Below are 21475 nucleotides of genomic sequence, written 5' to 3'. Positions count from 1 at the left end.
AGCCTTTAGTGTTTTGTATTGTTTTTATTAGTTGTAGTCCTGCATATTTTGTACTTTTTGTTATTATGGGAGGGGGATATATGGTGTCCTAGAATTCATGTTACAGTGATGTAATAGAATAAGTGAGATGTTCATTGGTTGACTTGGTGTTCTTGTGTAGAATGCAGTATAATGTATTGTGTTTAGTTCTGAACGTAAGCAGCCATTGGTGTTCTCTCTGGGCCTGTATACATGAATGCTGTGCAGCTGTGGACAACAATAAACCTAAGAAGACATCCACCATGTCTGTATATCTATACTTAACATAAGCCTTACCCCGTTTCATCTTCAGAATCATCATCCAGATGCACAGATTCCGTAAAAGTGACATCGCTGGTTGACTGGCTTGGTTTCAGCCCAATTTTGTCTAGAGATGGTAACGCCTCTTTACGTTTCTTTATAACAAAGAACTTTTTGAAATTCTTAAACTTTGATTTTTTCTTCCCTGGATGGAGGAAACAGGGAAATTTTTATTATTCCAACTAAACAAAGAACAACAGCTTGACATTCTTCAAGAAGATTAAAAACCTAGAATTAAATCAATTTACATTTTAATGGGAATTTGACTAAATATATGCCTTTTTATGTGAAGACATAAAATATTGTGAATCGTCATATATTCTGTGAAGCACATTAAGAACAAAAATCTACAACTCTGTGTGAAAATGGGAATGGAAGGTTATAAGAACAATCCAACGGTAATTACAATTTACTCACCATAACAATACTTGCACTACCAGACCCGTGACCCATTTTATTTAGTTTCAACAAATGCGCAGTAGAGCTTGCTAAATTAAAAAATCTACTACAAAATAGGATAACAATGAAACACAGGTGCATGCACAGCTCAGCCAAACCCTTCAGTCATGCTAATTGGCTTTCAGATCACCCATCCCTTAAGTTACAATAATGGCAAAAGGCCTTAAAAGCCACTTTACTCAAGCAGATCTTGACATTCTCAGTACACAGTCAAAAAACGCAAGGACCAAACCCATAAATGTTAAGAGAAGATAAAGAGGGAGAGAGTGTTATTCTAACAGGATATGTTCCCTCCTAGCCCTAAGAAGTGGGGGTCACCCCAGAGGAGCAGGGAACAGGAGTAAGCATTCAAAGGAAGTCTTGGTATGTTATAAAAGTGAACAAGACTGGTGGGCTAGATACACAATTCACAAGAAACTTTAAAATGAGGCAGATAACTATGGAAAATATTTAGTTTGTGTGTTCAGCAAAGGAAAAAGAAACCGGTGAAGGTGAGGAGTCACAAGGAAGCAGGTCAACAGATTACTCCTGAAGACGTGGTACAGTTAGTGTTGTATAAGGTTGTAAAATGTACATATATATTATTGATGTGTGTTGTGTGGCAGGCAAATCATTATCAGCCCACATTAGACTTGCTACAACAAGAACTTTAACCTTGTCACATGAGACACAAATGAATAGAGCACCTAAGAGAGATGAGCGTAAAAAGTACAACAGGCAATTGATGTGCCATCCAAAACAATTAAGAAGAGAAAGGTAAATCCTAAAAGCTACGAGAGTACCTGGGGATTTGGGAGAGTGAAATAAGAGTATGACAATTAACATACTTACACCCAGCTGTTAAACTGATACTTAACTCCCAGAGAGATGGGAGCACAAAAAGTTGAAAACAGACACCCTTGAGCTGGTGTATGGTGAAGCGAAGAGTGGGGAGAAATCTAGACCAAAAGACTGGCAGCAAAGAAGGATTTCAGAGGGGCATCTAACTGGTCAGAAATCATTAATAATCTTTTTATAGGAGTCCGTATATCAACTGAATGATCAGTACAAATTGGAGGATTGCGGCGGGACTTAACTGTATAGATCCCCAATATTTCTTAGGAGCCCACCACTGGTGCTGCTGAATGCCAGGGATGCCGAATACTAAAGCTTTCTAGTCAACCTCATCTCTCTTTCTTCCACCATACTATGCTTCTTGAATCTTTACCTCACACTTGCAGATTGTTTTTACCCCCTATTTTACCATTTGTCGCTGTCTTTCCACCTTCATTCTCCTGCCTTCTAACTTTTTTCCGCCTGTTTCTCGCTCTGGATATAACTATGAGGATAAAAATAAGCACTGGTCCCAAACATGAATGCCAGTGCCACCACCTGCAAGCACCAGTACAAATTAAGGACTAGAGAAGGCCATAGAATGAGAATGTAAAACACAAGAAATTAGCAATTTAATCAGGAACAGCAACTTCCAGTTTCATACCTCAACTTAGAAATAAATGATACTTGTTTCTACACACACATATACATGGTGCCACTATACTATGGGACTTCATTTCCCAAGGAATAAGAAATAGGTAAGAAACAAAAAGTATCATTGCATGGTGTGTGGCAGAATTGCGCTAGCACATGTGGAAAATTCTAAGTTTAATATGAAAATTCAAAAAGTGAAGCTAAGCCTTTCCACAAGAAATGTTACCCCTCTCTATATCTGAATATACCTTCAGCTTATCCTTTTGCAGAAGCCCAAAGCAAAAGTTGTCATCAAAAGGAGTAACTGATGGGGGCAGAACCCTCAACACGAGAGAAAAGAATAATGGAGACATGTTATACAGTGATTTGCACATCACCAATGCCTATAGATCGGGATGAAAGTGAACATATTAAAAAACAGAAGTCTGCACAGGAAGGGAGCAGGGCGAGAGGGAAAGGCATTGGTCCGGAAGCAGTGGACATCCTCACTGGCAGGAGGACATGGCAAGAAGCTCACCTCTCAAGATTCCCAAAAATAACCTGACTATATACCTTAAAGAACTAGAGGCAATAACAGCAGAAAATACAGAAAAACTGGAAAAAAATAAGAATTAAGAAAGTAAGAGCAACCAAAAGGACTAAACCACAGTTTCTGAAAAAGTCTTCAAAGGTTGCACATTCGTCCTATTAAAAATTGATATTGCCACAATGAAGTTTTGGCTTATTTCATTTTAGAAGTATTGCAATATCCAGCACATTATGTGGATTTTAATCAAACATTGGATCCCAATATATTTTTCAGAGGCAATTATTAAACTGGGAGTTAAAAGCTGATTGGTGGGAATAAGAAAATTGGTATAGGTCTCTTCGTAAATACACAGATTTGTCATTGATGGAAAGGCATCTAAGTAAGATAGAGCAAGAGATGGGATGTAGTTTGACAATCGGAGAATAGGAGCGCATCTCAATATCAGGCTATAAATCTCTTCGGGCAGCGAATTTTAAAAGAATGAGTTTTCTATCTCACTGGTTAGCATATTACACACCTAAAGCTATTCATAGGATGTAGTCATCTGTCATCCACATAAGCTTTAGGTTTCTTCAAAAGGGAAAAGATGACTGGCTACATATTTTTGTTGAGTGTCCCAAGCTGGTGCCATTCTGGGATGGAGTCTTTTGTAAACTGAGCCAAGGAATCCACGTGATGTTAAAGTCTGAATCAAAGCTGATACTGTTTGGGGCTTCAAGCCAAACATCTAGCTTGGATAAGTATAGTCAGAATTTTGTTTCTGCATCAGGCGACGTGCAACAGGCATAAAGAATCAGCTTTGTCCTAGAATGCAAGTATTTTAAAGCACTTTAGGAATTATGCACTTTAATTTAAGCTGTAGGTTTTTGGTTTATTGCACTTTAATGCAGTGCTAAATGGTTTCGCTATGCTGGAAAAACTGTGGCACTTTAGCACTTTTAGCAGCAAATTGAAAAACTTATTTTGCACTGAATTATGCTGCACTTTAACTCTGTTGATCTTTCTGCTATGAAAATGGTTTTATAAATAGGAAGAATACTTTTTTCCACAATTGTGAGAGTGTTTAATTTAATTTTGCAGCTTTATAATATATTGGGGGTCATTCTGACTTTGGCTGGCGGCGGAGGATGCCGGCTCCGAATGGACCCGTTGCGATTTTCTGAAAATCTTGGTGGGGCCCTGTTAGGGGGCCCCTGGAGTGCCCATGCCATTGGCATGGGCACTGCAGGGGCCCCCAGGGGCCCCACGACACCCGTTATCGCCAGCCAGGTTCTGGCGGTCAAAACCGCCAGAACCAGGCTGGCGGTAAGGGGGTCGGAATCCCCATGGCGGCGCTGCCTGCAGCGCCGTCATGGAGGATTCCTCAGGCCAGGGGAAAACCGTCGGGAAACCGCCGGTTTCCCTTTTCTGACCGCGGCTTTACCGCAGAATTGGCCTGGATGCACCGCCAGCCTGTTGGCGGTGCATCCGCGGTCCCCGGCCCTGGCGGTCCATGACCGCCAGGGTCGGATTGACCCCCATTGTGTTGAGTAGAATATACAGGGTATTCCGCCCCTTGGAAAAAATATAGTAGCACTTTAGCAATTTAGTAGTCGTCTTCCTAACAGTTTATCATTTACCAATTTTAACAGCCCTTCAGCTATCTCCTTTCTATTGGGGCCCAAGTCTACTATTAAATTATGTCTAGAGCAAGACAGGCCGGTAAAAAGTAACCCTTGGGGGCTGCTTCATTATAATATTGGTAAATGTTGCAAGTATGATGAAGTATAGGATTGTTTTTCACTACTGGCTTATTCTGGTCTGTCCTTTTTTGGTTTGATCAATGTTATTGCTGTACTGTTAATTTGGATGAATATGTTTGATAAAAAAAAAAAAAGTTCCACAAGAGTGCATTGTATAACACACAATCCAAATCTGTTAAGGTTTTGGAAGTTGTTTCTATGATTAAACTATTCGAACAGAAATGTTACTTATTAACGTTTAGTAAAATTGACATATGTCTATCAAATCCTAACAAGTTCTGGTTATTAAGATTACTGGTGTTGAAAAAGTGGGTACTTACTGCTGAATTGTGTTATTTTGTTATGGGAATGGAAATATTGCACAGAATCTGTGTAAGTATTACAAAGAACCTCCAATTTCTTTGAAAATACAAGTATCACATAGTTTGCAAAAGTTTAATTGGTTGTTTACATGTTACATTTGTAAAACAATTAGGATACTGTGAAAGTTTTTATAAAAGCTATTTATACTGTACACTTGAACTAACCTTGTACCTTAATAAAGCAATGTGTTAAAATACAAAAAAAAATTGGACCCCAAAACATATTTGTATCTTTAATTTTAACGTTGTTTTCCAAACTTTATTTAACATTTTTTCCAGATACAGACTGAAACATTTAAGTCAGGAATCAGGAGTACTTTCAACTCATTCACTTAAATAATGACAATTCAGTCATTATTCTTCTCCGATCACAATACCATTATCCTTATTCTTACCTATAAGCTGTAACATTGCTTTACTAACCAACGTGATCATTTGTTCTACAGTCTTTATTGTCTATCCAATTTCAAACTTCCTGAGACTGAACTGCATATTCCTAATGGAAGACAAATGCCCAAGACCTATTCCATGGCACACTTAGGTTTTATGTATGATCAAAAAATATGTGACACATTTCTCAAATTTTTCTCACAGACATAAAACCATGTTTCAGATTGATTATCTTTTTGGACATGATAAAGGTGCTTGATTGTTACAATAAGTATACGTCCTACACATATAAGTGAACAAGCAGAATAATGTGACCAGCACTGAGGTATTTGAGAGAACATTTGTATAGATTTGTGCATTTGAATTCCATAAAAAATACAGTATTATCGAAATATGAACTGATGATCACTTCCTTTACCCCTGCATACAGCAACTAAATTACAAGCCATCTTTCAAGAACTACTGGTGGTTCGAAATTGCTTAACCTATGAGGGCCCTGGATAAAGTAAATTGATTTGCATAGAAAAACCTATAAATGTGATCACATTGCGTAAAATGTCTGCACTCAACATACCTAAATATGAATTTCAGTTCAACATATCATGATTTTTACTGAATCTGCGAGCCTACTCTGAAAAGGGAGAAATTGTAAAGTGACTCATTTCACCTCGTCTGATAGCAATCTGTTACAAAGTGGATTTCGGTTGGCAGAGCAACCTGGCTTCTGGTTGGTTTCAGGCCAAGCAGGAACCACGATCCTAGTCAAGGTAAGTTACCAAATACACGTTAAACTAATCTGTGCTCACCCCCTGGTAGCCTGGCACAGAACAGTCAGGCTTAACTTAAAAGCTAATGTTCAAAGTATTTGTGCAACACTTCAAACAGTAAAACTGTGAAAATACCACACTTGGTTAGAGAAATAAAGCTTAATTTAATGAACAAAACTAAACCAAAATGACTACAATCCAATAAGCAGAAGTCGAGATATGAATGTTTAAATAGTAAACTTAGTTGCAGTGTTAAAAAGCATAAAGCACCAACCGAGGCTAACTTGTTGCACTAGACTGGGTTAAATCTGAAAAGTCAGGCTGACAGCAATTGAGCAAGGGTCAAGTAAGTGACCAGCCTTGGTCTGCTGAAACAGTACCTTGGTTCGGAGTTGCACTGCCGTCGAGAACCTGATGTGAGGAGCAAAGGAGACGATGCATTGCTGTAGGATGTAGGCTAGAAGTCAGGTCCAAGCTGTGCAAAGTCAAAGATTTGTCCGAAATGGAGGCGATGCACCATGCAGGTGGTGATCCAATGTTTCTGATCCTCACAGCAGCATTGATGTGCCAGAGTTGACGGTGAAGCGGTGTCCTCTATCCTAGCAGCAGTGGCGATGCATCAGCATCTATGGAGATGCACCGGTTCGGAGTGGTGCAACAGCGTTAATGCTGGATTAAGGTCTGGAGAAGCACTTTATACCCTCTTTCAAGGATCCAGGACTGGATGGGCACCATTGGGCATGCAGGACTCTCATGTGACAAAGTCATGGTGCTGTAGGTGATGAGTTGGAAGTCCTTTGTGTCTCTGAGACTTCAAAAAGACAGGAGGCAAGCCAGAAAGCCCTTGGAGTCACTTTGGTTTTGGGATGAAGCGATGCAGGTCCAGTCCTTCTCATTACCAGGCAAGGAGGGCAACAGGAAGCAGGTCTGTACAGCAGAGCAGGAGTCCAGAAGAGTGACATTCCTTTCAAAAGCAGAGCACTCCTTCTTCTTGGCAAAGTAAACACCGGTCCAGAAGTGTACTGAGTTGGTGGTGTCTGAGGTCAAGTACTTATAGCCAGTTGTGCCTTTGAAGTATGGAAGACTTTAAAGAAAGACCTTTGAAGTGCACAGTGTTCCTGCCCTGGCTCCAGATTCACTACAGTGGGGTATGCAGCCCTTTGTAGAGCCCTCTGTAAAGACAGGACACTCCCTATTCAGGTGGGTCAGCCCCTATCTCCCATCTTGCCCAGGATGGCCCATCAGTCACACCTCAGCTCCTTGTGTGTGGCTGTACAGAGGGAATGCACAAGTCCCGCTGTCATTCCACCCCAGATGTGTATTGGAGACAGGCAGTAGGCACCAAATGACTAAAATAAGAAAGTGTCAACTTTCTAAAAGCGTCATTTTCAGAATTACAATTTAACAACTTCACCATAAGTTGTGATTTTAAATTGTGACTCCAGAGACCCCAAACTTGGGGGTCCCAATTCTTCCCAATTGGAAATTAAACATATAAAATGTAATAATAAGGTAATCCCTATGTTATCCTATAGGAAAGGTAGGCCTTGCAGTAGTGAAAAACGAAGGTGCGTTTTTCACTACTAGGACATGTACAGCTTAAAATTACATGTCTTACTTTTTAAATACACTGCACTTTGCCCTGGGGCTGTCTAGGGCCTACCTTAGGGGCTGAATATAGGTATTAAAAAGCAAGGTTATGGCCTGGCAAGAAGGTTAACTTGACAGGTCGACATGGCAGTTTAAAACTGCACAAACGGGCTCTGCAATGGCAGGCCTGAGTCATGTTTGAAGGGTTACTGAAGTGGGTGGCACAATCGGTGCTGCAGGCCTACAATTAGAACTTAATTTACAGGCCCTAGGCACAGGTAGTGCACTTTACTAGGGACTTATGAGTAAACGAACTATGCCAATTGTGGATAAGCCAATATTACCATGTTTTAAGCAGAAAACACATGCACTTCATCAATGGTTAGCAGAGGTAAATTGCCCAGAGTTCTAAAGTCAGCAAAAACAGGATCAGCAAAACAGTATTTCGGAACGCAAAAAAAGCTCAGGAGAAACAATACCAAAGATGCCAGGTCTAACAGAAACCTAACCACAATTTCATAAAGTCATAATAGACCTCAATGTCATATTTCTTCTCCATAAGCCAGCAAAGTAATACATCCTTACAACTTTAATTATTAGGCTATTATATTAATTTAAAACATTTGTTTAGAACACTAAACCAACAAATGAAATATAGGTGATTTATCACAAACTGTGTGTAAAAAATGTGAAACGTATTCAATGAAGTAAATAACAAATGCTACTGAGCAGACCTCAGCCTTTTATTCTGGAGAAGGATACAATGCAGGATGGCACTGTATAGTCTTGTGGGATCCAGAGGCAGACTAGAGGCCCTAAAATAGATACGACTCACTGTCAGAGTTTGCGTTATGGTGCACACTTAGCCTTATCACTTCAAATGTGTGTTCTGTTTATGATTAGATGTCTTTGGGAACATTAGGGGTTGTTTGACATAGAATGTATAATAGGTAATTTCTTGTTGAAGCACAGATTTCATGCACGTCAGTTACTGGCTGTATGCTGCGGAGGTTAGACATATTGGATCCAACTTCGACTTTACTTAATAAATATACACTTACCTGCTGTATCTTGATACCTTATTTACACACTTTTGGCAACAACTGCAACCAGATCGTGTGGATTACAGCGTGCGGAAGGAGGAAGCTGTATAATTCTTCTAGCCTGTACATTGCCGACTTTGCACATATTTGCCCATATTAGTGCAGCATTAAGATGCGTTGAGTGGGGCCAACACGGGTGCCGTAAATTTGGTAAAAATATGAAGTCCACTCACAGGCATATTGGGAAATTATGGATCAGCGCGAGGAACTACAAGGGGGATTTAACACTTTGCACGAGACTGTGATGAGCGTGCAACGTACGGGAGTACATGTCAGAGTAGGTGGGCTCAACTGTATGCACTGTATGATGTCCAGGAGTGAGCGTCATAGTAGGCTAGTAGTAGTGCATGCTTGCCTTCATTTTCCCAATAGGGAGCACAGTGTCACTTGCGTCACCAACATTATGTCGTTTTGAAGGGGAGCTGATTTTTGCGTTGCTGTCATCAAGTTGTAGTGCATTTCTGCTACAAATCTGGGAGCTGAATTATCCAAGTAAGGAGTTTCTATGGTGCCCATCTACATTAAAGACAAGAAGATGATTTACTGTCTTTGTACGTTTGTGCTTCACCAACTTTTTTGAATGCTATAGAATTTCAGCCCTGCGCAGCTATAGTTCTTGGTCTAGCAAAGAGCTCTAGCAAGTGTAAAGCAGTGCAGTAAGTTTCCAGCCAGTAAAAGAAATACTTTGGAACCTTGGCATTTCAGTTTAGTTAAACAAGTTACGGTTCTTAGTGACTGTTATATTTTATTTGGGGTATTTTTATATCAATAGGTGATATGTGTGCATCTCATACCGTCTCATTAATACCACCACAAACATTCTTAACATGTGTTGGGGATCCACCAATTAAGTGTAAAGAATGGAAACAGTATTTTTGAACTATATAGACACTATTGAGGATAAGGAACTATCTCAGATAAAAAGAAGATTCCTTTGCATTCTTTAGTTACCCAAGGGAGTATTTGTATAATACAATGGAAAAGAAACCTTGTGCAGCTAGTGAAACTGATGTGTTCCAAAATGCCTTGGGAGATTTAGATAACTATTACTCCACGTCAGTTTGCATAGCGATAGACATGGAAGCAGAATAAACTAGAACCTGTTGAAGAATATGTGTCTGCCTTGAAAAGATTAGCATTGACCTGTAGGCTTGGGATCTTGCACGATGAGTTGAAAAAAGGACCAAATAATAATGCATGTGAACAAAGAACACATTCAGGAAAGACTACGGATTTATGCAGAAGCATCACTTAGTGAAGTTATTTCTGTGGTTAAGAAGGACGACATTTCTAATAAATGTGCCAGATCACCTGAGGTAAATTTTAAAGATGAGCGGAAGGATATAGGGGGTCATTCCGACCCTGGCGGTCATGGACCGCCAGGGCCGGGGTTGGAGGATGCACCGCCAACAGGCTGGCGGTGCATCAAGGGCAATTCTGACCGCAGCGGTAAAGCCGCGGTCAGAAAAGGGAAACCGGCGGTTTCCCGCCAGTTTTCCCCTGCCCCTGTGAATCCTCCACGGCGGCGCTGCAAGCAGCACCGCCATGGGGATTCCGACCCCCTTCCCGCCAGCCTGGTTCTGGTGGTTTTCACCGCCAGAACCAGGCTGGCGGGAACGGGTGTCGTGGGGCCCCTGGGGGCCCCTGCAGTGCCCATGCCAATGCAGTGCCCATGCCAATGGCATGGGCACTGCAGGGGCCCCCTAACAGGGCCCCACATTGATTTTCAGTGTCTGCCTAGCAGACACTGAAAATCGCGACGGGTGCAACTGCACCCGTCGCACACCAGCAACTCCGCCGGCTCCATTTGGAGCCGGCTTCCTCGTTGCTGGTGCTTTCCCGCTGGGCGGGCGGGCGGCCTTTTGGCGGTCGCCCGCCAGCCCAGCGGGAAAGTCAGAATGACCGCCGCGGTCTTTTGACCGCGGTACGGTCTTCTGGCGGTTCCCGCCAGGCGGGCGGCTTCCGCCGCCGGCGGGGGTCAGAATGACCCCCATAGTTTGCAAGGTCAAGTAAAAAAAAAAGAAGTGCGAAATCAAGATGAGAATAACAAGAGCTCATGTAAACATCAAGACAAGAAATGTTATAGGTGTGGTAGTAAGGAACACTTAACTTATAGCAGAAAATGCCCTGCTTGAAATAAAAAAGCTGGGGGAATGTAGAATCAAAGGGCATTTTGCAAATGTTTGCAGGAAGAGTACCTCTAACAAGAAAGTAGGTGTATTGAGGATGATTCTGATTTGAAGTCAGACTTTCAATCAGATAAATCTGCAGATGAGAAACATTTCTAACAAAACAAATGTGTGCTTGGAGTCATGGAAACCGAAGAGGACGGGAGTGTAAACCTCCTTTCCAAGTTATAAGAAACGAACTAGTTTGTAATATCAAGGTAGGTGGGGTGAAAATTCTTATAGTTGCAGACTAAGGGTCTCAATACACTATTGTGGACAGATCTGTGTGAAATGAAAAATGTGCAGGTGTCTTGGGAAACCGTCAGTTGTGGCTCCTAAGAGTTTCACAGTAGAATGCATTCTGATGTTTGGGTACCGGAGGTTAACTTTTTAATTCAAGGGAAGAACTGTCAGCAAATTCTTTGTGGTAGAAAGTGGTCCATCTGTTCTAGAGTGCGTGGACCAGGCAATGTTAGACATTATATTGGACCCTAACAGTCAAGAGCAAGTTTTGGTCACTGAAAGTGGAGACAAAGTTGGAAATGAATTTAAGAGGAACTACCCGAAAGTATTTTCTGGGAAGATTGGGACATTAGCAGGGTACTCACATAAACCAGTACTAAAACATAATGCTGTCCCCATGTACACAAAATTAGGAATATTCCCGGGATTGTGAGAAAAGACGTAGCCCAAGAGATAGAGAGATTGCTAAGCGAAGGAATAATTGAAGCAGTTGATGCTGCAAAGTTCATCACCCAGATTGGCATTGCAAGACGAGCCAATGGGAAGATTTGCTTATACCTAGACTTGAGGAATTTTTAAAAATAATACTGTAGTGGAGATGTTTCCCTTACCAAAACTGAATGAGGTGTTAGCTTTTACTAAAGGGATGAAATAGTTACGCCAATTGACTTTTCTTCAGAGTATCACCAAATAAGACTACATGAAGATAGTAAGGATTTAGCAGCGTTTAGGACTCCACCTGTGTGTTTCAGACATGTAAGTGTGCCGTTTGGTCTAGCTTCGGCAGCAGCCATATTTCAGGAATGAATGCACAAACTTAACAAGGATCATACTGGTATAATTTTCTTTCAGGATCACACTTTGATCATGGGGGAGAGTGATGGAACTACATGATGTCAGAGTGAACAAAGTGCCACGAATTTTGCACGGCAATGAGTTAACAGCTGAGTTTTTGAAATACAAATTTCAAATGAGAAGCTTAAATTATTTGGGTCATGAAGTTACAAGTGAGGAGATAAAATCAAAGGAAGAACTTTTACGTGCTGTTAGAGAAGCCCCTGCACCCACATTTAAAATTGAACTAAAGTCACTTTTAGGATTGGCCGAGCTCTATGCAAAACTTATTTTAAAATTCTTGTAAACGTACAGCTTACGTCAATTGTTAAATTCAGCTTGTCAGATGAACTGCGGTCTGATTTTGAATGCATTAACAACAGCATTTGTAGGGCAGAGATTTTACAAGGATTTGATCCAAAATTGAATTGTATCCCAACTACGGATGCTAGCAATAGAGACATAGGTGCTGTGTTCAATCAGAGGGATGGCAAAGGAAAAGAACATACAGTAGCATTTGCATCAAGAGCATAATCCCCTTCTGAAGAATGGTACTCTGTGACTGAAAAAGAAACGCTGGCAATCGTTTGGAGTTTAGAACTCTTCAGAAATTTGGTGGGTATTAAGCTGAAATACAGTGTGACCACAAAACCCTTATTAAAAGTGCTGCACCAGAAGGGTTATTACATGTCACTCCCAGGATAGCAAGGGTGTCAGTGAGGCTAATAGACTACTGGTAAAAATTGCAGTATTTATCAGGTTAAAATAATAGGGTGGCAGATTGTTTGAGCAGGCTGTTATTGCCATTAGAGGAAGTTTCAAAAGGAAGTCATGAAGCTATGAATGTTGCATGGGCATGCGTAGAGAAATTGAATGCCATATCGAAAGATGAATGGAAAAAGACTTTGGGAATGATCTAACATTAGTGGATGTAAGGAAATTTGTGGTGGAAGGATGGCCGGAAAAACAATCTTTAAAGGAGGAGTGTAGGTGTTTCTGGAAAGTACGTAATGAGTTAATGGTAATGCATGATAATGTCTTAAGTGGTGAACAAGTGGTACCGCCTATGACTTTGAAGAAACTTAGGCATAGTGAAGAGTAAGAAGAAGGTGAAAGAGATTTAATGGTGGCCAGGGATGGATTTCGAGATTGGAATATTTGTCAGGGAGTGCGATGAGTGTGAAGGAACAGACAAGTTGCAAGTGATGATAAAGCCATATCTCCATCCGGTTCCTTGTGCTGACATGACTTGAGAAACCATAGGCTTGGACATAATGGGTCCAGTGTGTGAGGAAGAAGGTGGTATTTGCTATGTGTTGGTAGCTATGGATTACTTTTTAAAGTTGCCGGAGGTTGAGTTTATACAGCCTGTGAATGCTGATTCTATTGTAGCATTCTTGGATGGGATTTTTCAGAAAGGGGGACTACCTAAAAGTCATAACAGGTAACGGAGTACATTTCAGGAGTGAAGTTTTGAAATACTTCCTGTTGCGTAATGGGATTGAACACAAGTTTACCTCTCTTTATACTCCTAGCGGGAATGAAGAAGTAGAAAGGTTCAATTGGGTGAATAAAGGGTCATTGCAAATGGCTAGGAGTAGGCAGTTGAACTGGAGGGCGAGCATCAAAAGAACTGTGTGGATGTCTCGTACAACTCCAACAGTTACTAGATTTAGGCCTTTTACCATCATGAGGGTGAGAGTTCCTTTTATGAAGGATAATCAAGGATAGATGAATTCTAGGTTAGTGCATTGGTCACCAGTTATAGCAAAGAATAACATTTTGAAAGCACAAGGAAAGTACAAAGAGTTTTGAGGACATGAAAAATGGTTCAAAAGATTGTCAGGTTAAGGAGAGAGGTATGGTGAAAGTGTAGTTACCATTTAAGGTCAAGAAATGAGAAAGACAGTTTTCTGAGGGTTGAAGACATTTTAACTAATTCTGCACGGCTGAGCGGATGATAACGTTTGGCACATGAGTCGATTTGTGAGATGTAAGAAGGAAAAAGTTGATGAAGGAGTTGACAAGGATGCACATTACTGGTTTGATGATTTGTGGATGAATGAAGAAGATGTACAAGGTGGGGATGTCATTCTGGAGGGATAGTTTTTTTTTTTTGTCCTCATATTGTCACCATTGAGCACCTACTCGATTACCGCCACCTCGTGCTCATGAAAAACATGTCCCTCTAGGCCTTGGGATGGGGTGAATTTCCTAACCTAACCGAGTCAGAGGTGACTAATCATTGGACAGAAGAAAACATGTCGAGCACATCAAAACTTCAGCAGCTCCCATAGCCCTTCCCCACTCCTCTTGGCTTCTCTCTTTTCTACTTCCTTAAAAAAAAGCAAGGATCTTTTCAATGCGTGCCAATGGAGGGAGAGTTGAGCGAGGATGAGACTGGGGATATGGAAGAGAATGTACATCAAGATGAAGGGGTGAGTGGGAGAGTTGACGTAAGCAAAGCTCAAGGAGTTCAGGTGAACAGCCGATCCGGTAGAGAAATCAAACAAACTGTGTACTTTCAGGATTATGTCACTTCAAGTGTTATAACAATGTTGCTAATTGTTTTTCTGAGTTCATTTTGTTTTTACTCTACTTAACATGTTTCTATGCTCCTTGGCTTTACTTTGTATAGAGGGAAGATGTGTTGTATTTATGCTTAAATGTCTCTGGGAACATCAGGGGTTGTTTATGATGTATGACAGAATGTATAATAGGTAATTTCTTATTAAAGCACATAGAGATTCCATGTGCAGCAGTTGCTGGCTGTATGCTGAGGAGGTTGAACGTGTTGGCCCCAACTTCTACTTTACTTAGTAAATAAATACTCACCTGCCATATCTTGATATCTTATTTACACAACAACATGCTGTTCGCAGTGCAGATGTAAACCTGTGCCTATGAATGTGCCCTAGAGCAAAGGAATCAGGCAAACATGCCTGTTGTACCCACTGAGGCACTTAGGACATTATGGCCGTATACATTCAAGCTCCTTATCAGCGGAGAGGACTCAGGGTGCCTGGATGCATATTGGACAAGCTTGTCAGACTGTAATTCTGAAATGCTTGACATGACCACGTGCTGGCCACTTTGAACCATAGGAACTGTATTGGGCAGGATAACTCTTTCACAAATGGTGTTACTTCCTTAGTTCTTGTATCACTCTTTGATTAAAACTGTGCAGTTGCCTAACCAATTATTTAAGATTTAAAATGTGTTGCTAATTGGTGTGATGGGGATAGGCCAGGTGTACAGTGGTGCTCTAAATACTCTGCCTGCTGATTTCAGAAGGTGGCTAGGCATACTGGATTATGCACTTTCCTATCTTTTAGCAAAGCTGAATCAAACAACTCGACAGTGCAGGGTATTGAAACTGAAAGAACATAACAAGTCTGAACTTTTATCTTTCTGAGGAGCTTTTGTCAAAAGTTACAGACTCTTCAGACATATTAGACACTGCCCGATTTTGCTGGGAACACAGTCTACTGCAAAACTAACAAGGTGATGGCAGGAAAGTATGATTTAATCTCAGCCACTGGCAATCACTCTGGGCTGCATTCCACACCACTGTTTTCCCCCTCTGTGCCATTACAGACCGGGACCTGCCTTATGCAAATCAGTCTTGGTCCTGCTCCAGTAGGAACAGTCAAGACAGAACTGCCACACCAGGTCCCCTCCACATGAGAACATAAGCAGTGCTATACGTACATAGGTCTCAGTAGTAAGGTATACCTCGAGGTAATTTCAACCATCACTTTTTGTATACTTCAGTGCAACACCCTAAGTGTGCACAGGACACACTCTGGGCATACCTGTTCCACTGTGCCACCCGACAGGTGGGCTCTGATAAGGACAAAACTGGTTGTGTGTTGCTTGTGTTCCGATTCTGGGAGACTCTGGACTTCCAATTCAGAATGGAGAGTTCCTATTTCAGCAGGGTCAATACAGATTTTTATAGGGCTCGGTCCGAACTGAGGTGGCATGGCGTGCAACATAACGACGGACTGGGATGTGACCCCGAGTGTAATGAAATGGGTTCTATCCATATAATATGCCCAGATTTTTCACTTTTTGATCACGTGGGTTTTGGATGTTTTACTCTGGGTGAGCCTCACAACTGGTGCTTCACCCATGTTAATCACCCAGTAAGCTAACTGCACGTGGTTACCGCCAGTGTTTGCTTTTTAAGATACAGCAGTTGCAACGTAACATGGGCAAGCACCACTTGGCTGGTAACATGAGAATACATGTGCACATGCATGTAAACATGTGTGCAGGCTTCATGTGTGGGACTACTGTTGTGCCCAGCCTGGTAACTGCGTACAGGTAGCCTGACACACAGAGGACTCAGCAGGGTTAGATGCTGACCTGGGTAGGCCTTATATTTTAGTGGACACTCACAGGAAAAGTCAGAGTGGTTTACTGTTTTTCTGCATTGACAGTGTATTATATACTTGGGGGGTTATTTGGTTTAAGGTGCAGTTTCACTTCCCTTTGGCCTACAGAGTCCACCGAGATATCGAATTGGGGTGAAAGTATGTGCCAAGATCAAACATGCAAGTCCAAAACAGATATATGTACACCTTATGGATCATTCAGAATTGTCATATTTCTCTGTTTAATCTCAGGATTAGAGCCCAGACATTTTGGCACCCTGCAGGGCCAAGTTAATTATATTGCCCTCCAGCAGAAGGAACAAAGGCTTCCCTACACAAAGGGAGCAATTAACAGTGCTTCACTCAAGTCCCTGAATAGGAAGGGGTGGAGAAGAAAATCTGCATCAATTAATTATACCTGTCACATTGTACTAGAATTGTGACAGCCCAGGCTCATAGAACAAAGAAGGGAGCCCAGACTTGTGGAGCCAACACAGGAGGAGGGTTCTCTCTTTGAAGTTTTGGTGTGAAAGGCCCAGGCAGTGACATCAGCGAGGGGAGAGACCGAGGCCCCCAGAAGAGATGTGACCAGAGACTCCTGGATGACGTCATCTTGAATTGTCCCAGCATGCTGTTGAGGAGAATTGGGGTAGAGGTGATGTGGCACCCTAGAATTGGTGAAGGGTTCCTGATGTGGGCGTGACCTCCTAATATTAGGCTAAGGTGACACAAAATAGGGCAGTGACATCTACTATCCTCAGAGGTCGACTCAAATCTTTTGACTCAGACAGGAGACAAATCCTGACAATCAGACCATATGAACCAATAATCTTCAAACATAACATCAAATAATTAATATATTCAAAGTGGAGTCAGTAATTTATACACACCATGACCTATGTAGTGATGAATCACCACACCAATATAGTAAAGTTTAGACATTTATTGCCCTCAAATTAACAATGCTAAAATCACATAAATGATGCACAAAACCAAATGACAGAAAGACGGAAACAACACAGGTTGTCCAAATCATCTAAAGAATCTCCATCCTGCCAATGCATTTACGATTAAACACTTCAAAAGAACAACACAGAATAACAACATAATTAAGTGAATAATAAAAACAGTATACATTTAGCCTGTGTAGTTGAATTAATCACATTGCATGTTTGGGCTTCATACAAACATAAAAATAAGAGAAAAGTTAATTTGGAAAACATCTAACTATGGTGCTAACCAAAAATAAGCGACTGGATTTTCTAAAGTCAAAACCTGCAGCAGGAAAATAAATGCACATTGGTTATAACTCTCCTAAATATGACAGCAACTTGCAGAGCCTCCATTGCAGAGCGCAGGAACATCAGGTCTTCATTAGTCAGCATGAGAACATGAAGGGGAAACAGTTCAGTAAAGTTTGGCCAAGTATAACTGAACTGTTAGAATCATAGACAAGAGCTGAATAGCAGAACTGAACTGAAGCTAAAAGAATCAAATCAAATCTGACTTACATCACCTCAAGCTTTGCTATATTAAAGTCCCAAAAGTTACTAGCGAAGCTTCTATTCAACAAGACTATGAGGTGGCTTAGTGTGCAGCCAATACAACATAATCTGTGCTTCAGTTGTATCCTTTCCTTGTTCCTTCCAAGATAGTGTCATGTTCACACTCCTCTCCAGTCGACAGCTTCCGTAGATTTATTACAATTTTTTTTTTAAACTGCAGCAGAGTACTCGTCATTTAGCTAAATGTTGCTTTAAAAAAACTAAAGCTCATTGTTAAAAGTTGCAACTATTATCTCTAGAAATACAACAGGTGAAACAAGAACAAGACAAATTTCCACAATAGAAGTCACACAGGATGTTTGATAAAACAATGCTTGCAAAATCAGCACAACACTTAAACATCGTGCTTCTGGAAGAATACTAAAACATGAGCTTTTTAACTAATGCTAAACACAAAGTATAAAACATTTCTCATAATTTCAAACCATTAGTTTTGTAGTACATATTAATAATCATATTTCTTTAGGAATTTAGTTATGATTAATCAAAATACATTTCCATTAGCATTTATTATTTCACATAGAACTTCATTGTGACTCACACCATGGCTCCCTTATGTGAAAGTGTTTAACTTTACATTTTCAATTTATGTGGCAAGAAAAGTCGGGTTAGGAATTTATAACGCTAATAGCTCTAACTCGAGCAGACGCAAGACCCATTGCATTGTTTTTCTTTTGTGTGTTGGTTTCTGGGAGGCACAATTGGCCACCCAGGGAAACCACACATATACATAAAAGTTATATATATATATGATGCCTAACAATTTCACCGCACTCCACGAGGACCGTGATCAAGACTCCTTGGTGAGTCGAAACGCGTTGGTGGTTATTGACTGCAATAAAATAAACATTTATTTGTACCCCGTGGAGTGCGGTGACATTTTTCGGCATTACATAATTTCAAGATTGGTCTTCTCTGTCACTGGGCACCGGCAGTGGAGTGCGCCGCCCAGCAACCCTTCGACCACTTTGTTTCTAAACACATATATATATATATATATATATATATAAATATATATATATATATATATATATATAAATATATATATAATATATATATATATGCAACACAAATTGGTTAAAAGATTGTTGTGCAGCGCACTCCACTGCCGGTGCTCGGTGATGGAGGAGAGCAACCTCGAAAATATTTTGTGAACAAGAATCTCACCGCACTCCACGAGGTTCAAATTTTATTGCAAGTATAAAAAATGAAAGAAAAGAGGGACTCATTTACCATGATCAAGACTCCTTGAGAGTCGAAACGCGTAGGTGGCTGTTGCTTGCAATAAAACATGCCAATTTGAACCTCGTGGAGTGCGGTGAGATTCTTGTTCACAAAATATATATATATATGCAAAAGAACAACACAGAATAACAACATAATTAAGTGAATAACAAAAACAGTATACATTTAGCCTGTGTAGTTGAATTAATCACATTGCATGTTTGGGCTTCATACAAAAATAAAAATAAGACAAAAGTTAATTTGGAAAACATCTAAACTATGGTGCTAACCAAAAATAAGCGATTGGATTTTCTAAAGTCAAAACCTGTTCAGTGAGCTCTACAAAGCTGGCACTGTGGCCTGCGGTACAGTTCGTTGTAACCGCAAAGGATTCCTGCAGGAGCTTGTTTGCAAGAAGCTCCAGAAATCAGAGAGTACTGCATTGCGTTCTAACGAACTGCTCACAGTCAAGTTCTTAGATAGGCGTGATGTATACGTGCTCACTACAATTCATGATGAGAGCACTTCTCCCATCATGGTTTGGGGTCAGATGGTCGAAGTCCACAAGCCCATCTGTATACTTGATTACAATAAGTACAGGGGCGGAGTGGACAAGAACGACCAGGTTCTTCAACCATACAATGCGTGTCGTAAAACTCGCACTTGGTACAAGAAACTGTTTACCCACCTGACTCAGATGGCAACATATAATGCGTATGTTGTTTACCGTCAGACAATCACAGGAAGACTCATGACTTTCCTTGACTTCCAGTTGCCTGTAATTAAAAGCCTCACTGCTGTTACAGAAGCAGCAGCAGCCTCCACCTCATATGTTCTGGAGGATGTGGCAAGGCTGCAGAAGCTACACTTTGCTGATTGCATTCCTAAAACACCCAAAAAGGATCGTCCATGTCATCGCTGTAAAGTGTGCTCAAAGCATGGAAAGCGGCAGGAGAGTCGGTATTACTGTCCCCAGTGTCCATCACAACCAGGCCCCTGTATCCCTACTTGCTTTACGTTGTATCATACTAAAGCAAAGTTCTGGGAAATCGATTGAGGTGGAGCTGCCGTTGGGTAATCCTTTCAGTGGCCGTGCATGGATACCGAACGTCCATGGGCCACTGCTTTGCTAGGCAAGGAGCCACGGAATTTTGCTTCATCTACTTCATCATGGACTTCCTTTTGGACTACTTGAGAGCTAAATTCACCGTCAGAACATGGTCGGTGTTCTGTTCAATTAACATGCATTATATTCCCCCTACTGCATATACTAGTGGACAGAACATATGCCACATTGTCACGGAGTACCCTTTCTTCACCAGCATGTCTACCTTACTTTTAACGGTAGATGTGCTCTCTCAGTTTGAGGAATCACTTTGTACGGCATACTTGGAAACCCCCAACTTGCATCCACAAACTAGTATAGGTTCACTTGGCAATTATACAGGATTATCCAGGACTCTGATGAGAACAGAGACATCAATGGGTAAGGAAAGCTTATGGTAGGTGTGCCTTCACAGGGTTATTGCACAGGTAGAAGGCAGATAGTAAAGGTAGTACAGATGTACATCAGCTACACGTATGGATTCAAACCCATTGGTGCCATCCCAGTACTGAAGGAGAATGACTTGTATAGGTCAGTGTTTGACCTGCTTTTCATGTTCATCCTCCATCAGAACTTAGTAGATGCTCAGTTTGCTGTATAAGTGCATTACAGTCACATCACTGCACATAATGTTGGCTGGGGCATATGCTACGTTCTCATGGACTCCCCTATGTACCAAACACTACCCTTTTTCATAGCCTATGACCTTCTCTTTAGGGAACATCATGAGAAATCCCCAGCATGTCTCCCTTAATTTCAAAGGTAGAATTGCTCACTCAGTTCAAGGAATCGCTTTGTACGGCATACTCGGACACCCCCAACTTGCATCCACAAACTGGAAGGAGTTGGATTTAGCACAGAGAGTGCGTTAAAGGCGCATGAAAAACATGTCTTCCTGAGCCTCAGGTGGCTGTCACAGGAGTCATTAGTAAAGGCTTGTTACGCATGCATTTGGTAATGTTAAGGAAGAAGGAGGCAGTTACCTGACAGGTGGTAAAATGTAGTCAAACTTATTCCATTCTGTGGCGTGTGAATGTGATGGGCCCTTGTCTGGCAGCGGTAAGTTAATGTGAGTGCAGTGACTGGTTGGATTGGGCCCGTGGCTGGTGATATGAAAGGGTTGTTTGTTGTGCGTGAATGGCGTGTGAATGGACCATAAAGAGGTTAGTGCCTGGACGAGACTATATGGCCCACCTTCAGAAGGCTTGG

General features: G+C 41.2%; 1 protein-coding gene across 5 annotated transcripts in view; it reads right to left on the bottom strand.

The window, feature by feature from the left end:
- CRACDL (CRACD like) overlaps positions 1-21475 on the bottom strand; it is a 630552-nt gene that overhangs the window by 168555 nt on the left and 440522 nt on the right. For all 5 annotated transcript variants that reach the window (XM_069204319.1, XM_069204324.1, XM_069204322.1 and 2 more), the window contains one exon: positions 316-484. In XM_069204319.1, coding sequence (XP_069060420.1) covers positions 316-484 — 169 coding nt within the window. The remainder of the gene's footprint in view (positions 1-315; positions 485-21475) is intronic.

Source organism: Pleurodeles waltl, chromosome 8 (genome assembly GCF_031143425.1).
Source record: "Pleurodeles waltl isolate 20211129_DDA chromosome 8, aPleWal1.hap1.20221129, whole genome shotgun sequence".
NCBI classification, from domain to species: domain Eukaryota; kingdom Metazoa; phylum Chordata; class Amphibia; order Caudata; family Salamandridae; genus Pleurodeles; species Pleurodeles waltl.
The sequence above is the reverse complement of the archived record's forward strand: the minus strand, read 5'-3'. Positions and strand labels throughout refer to the sequence as shown.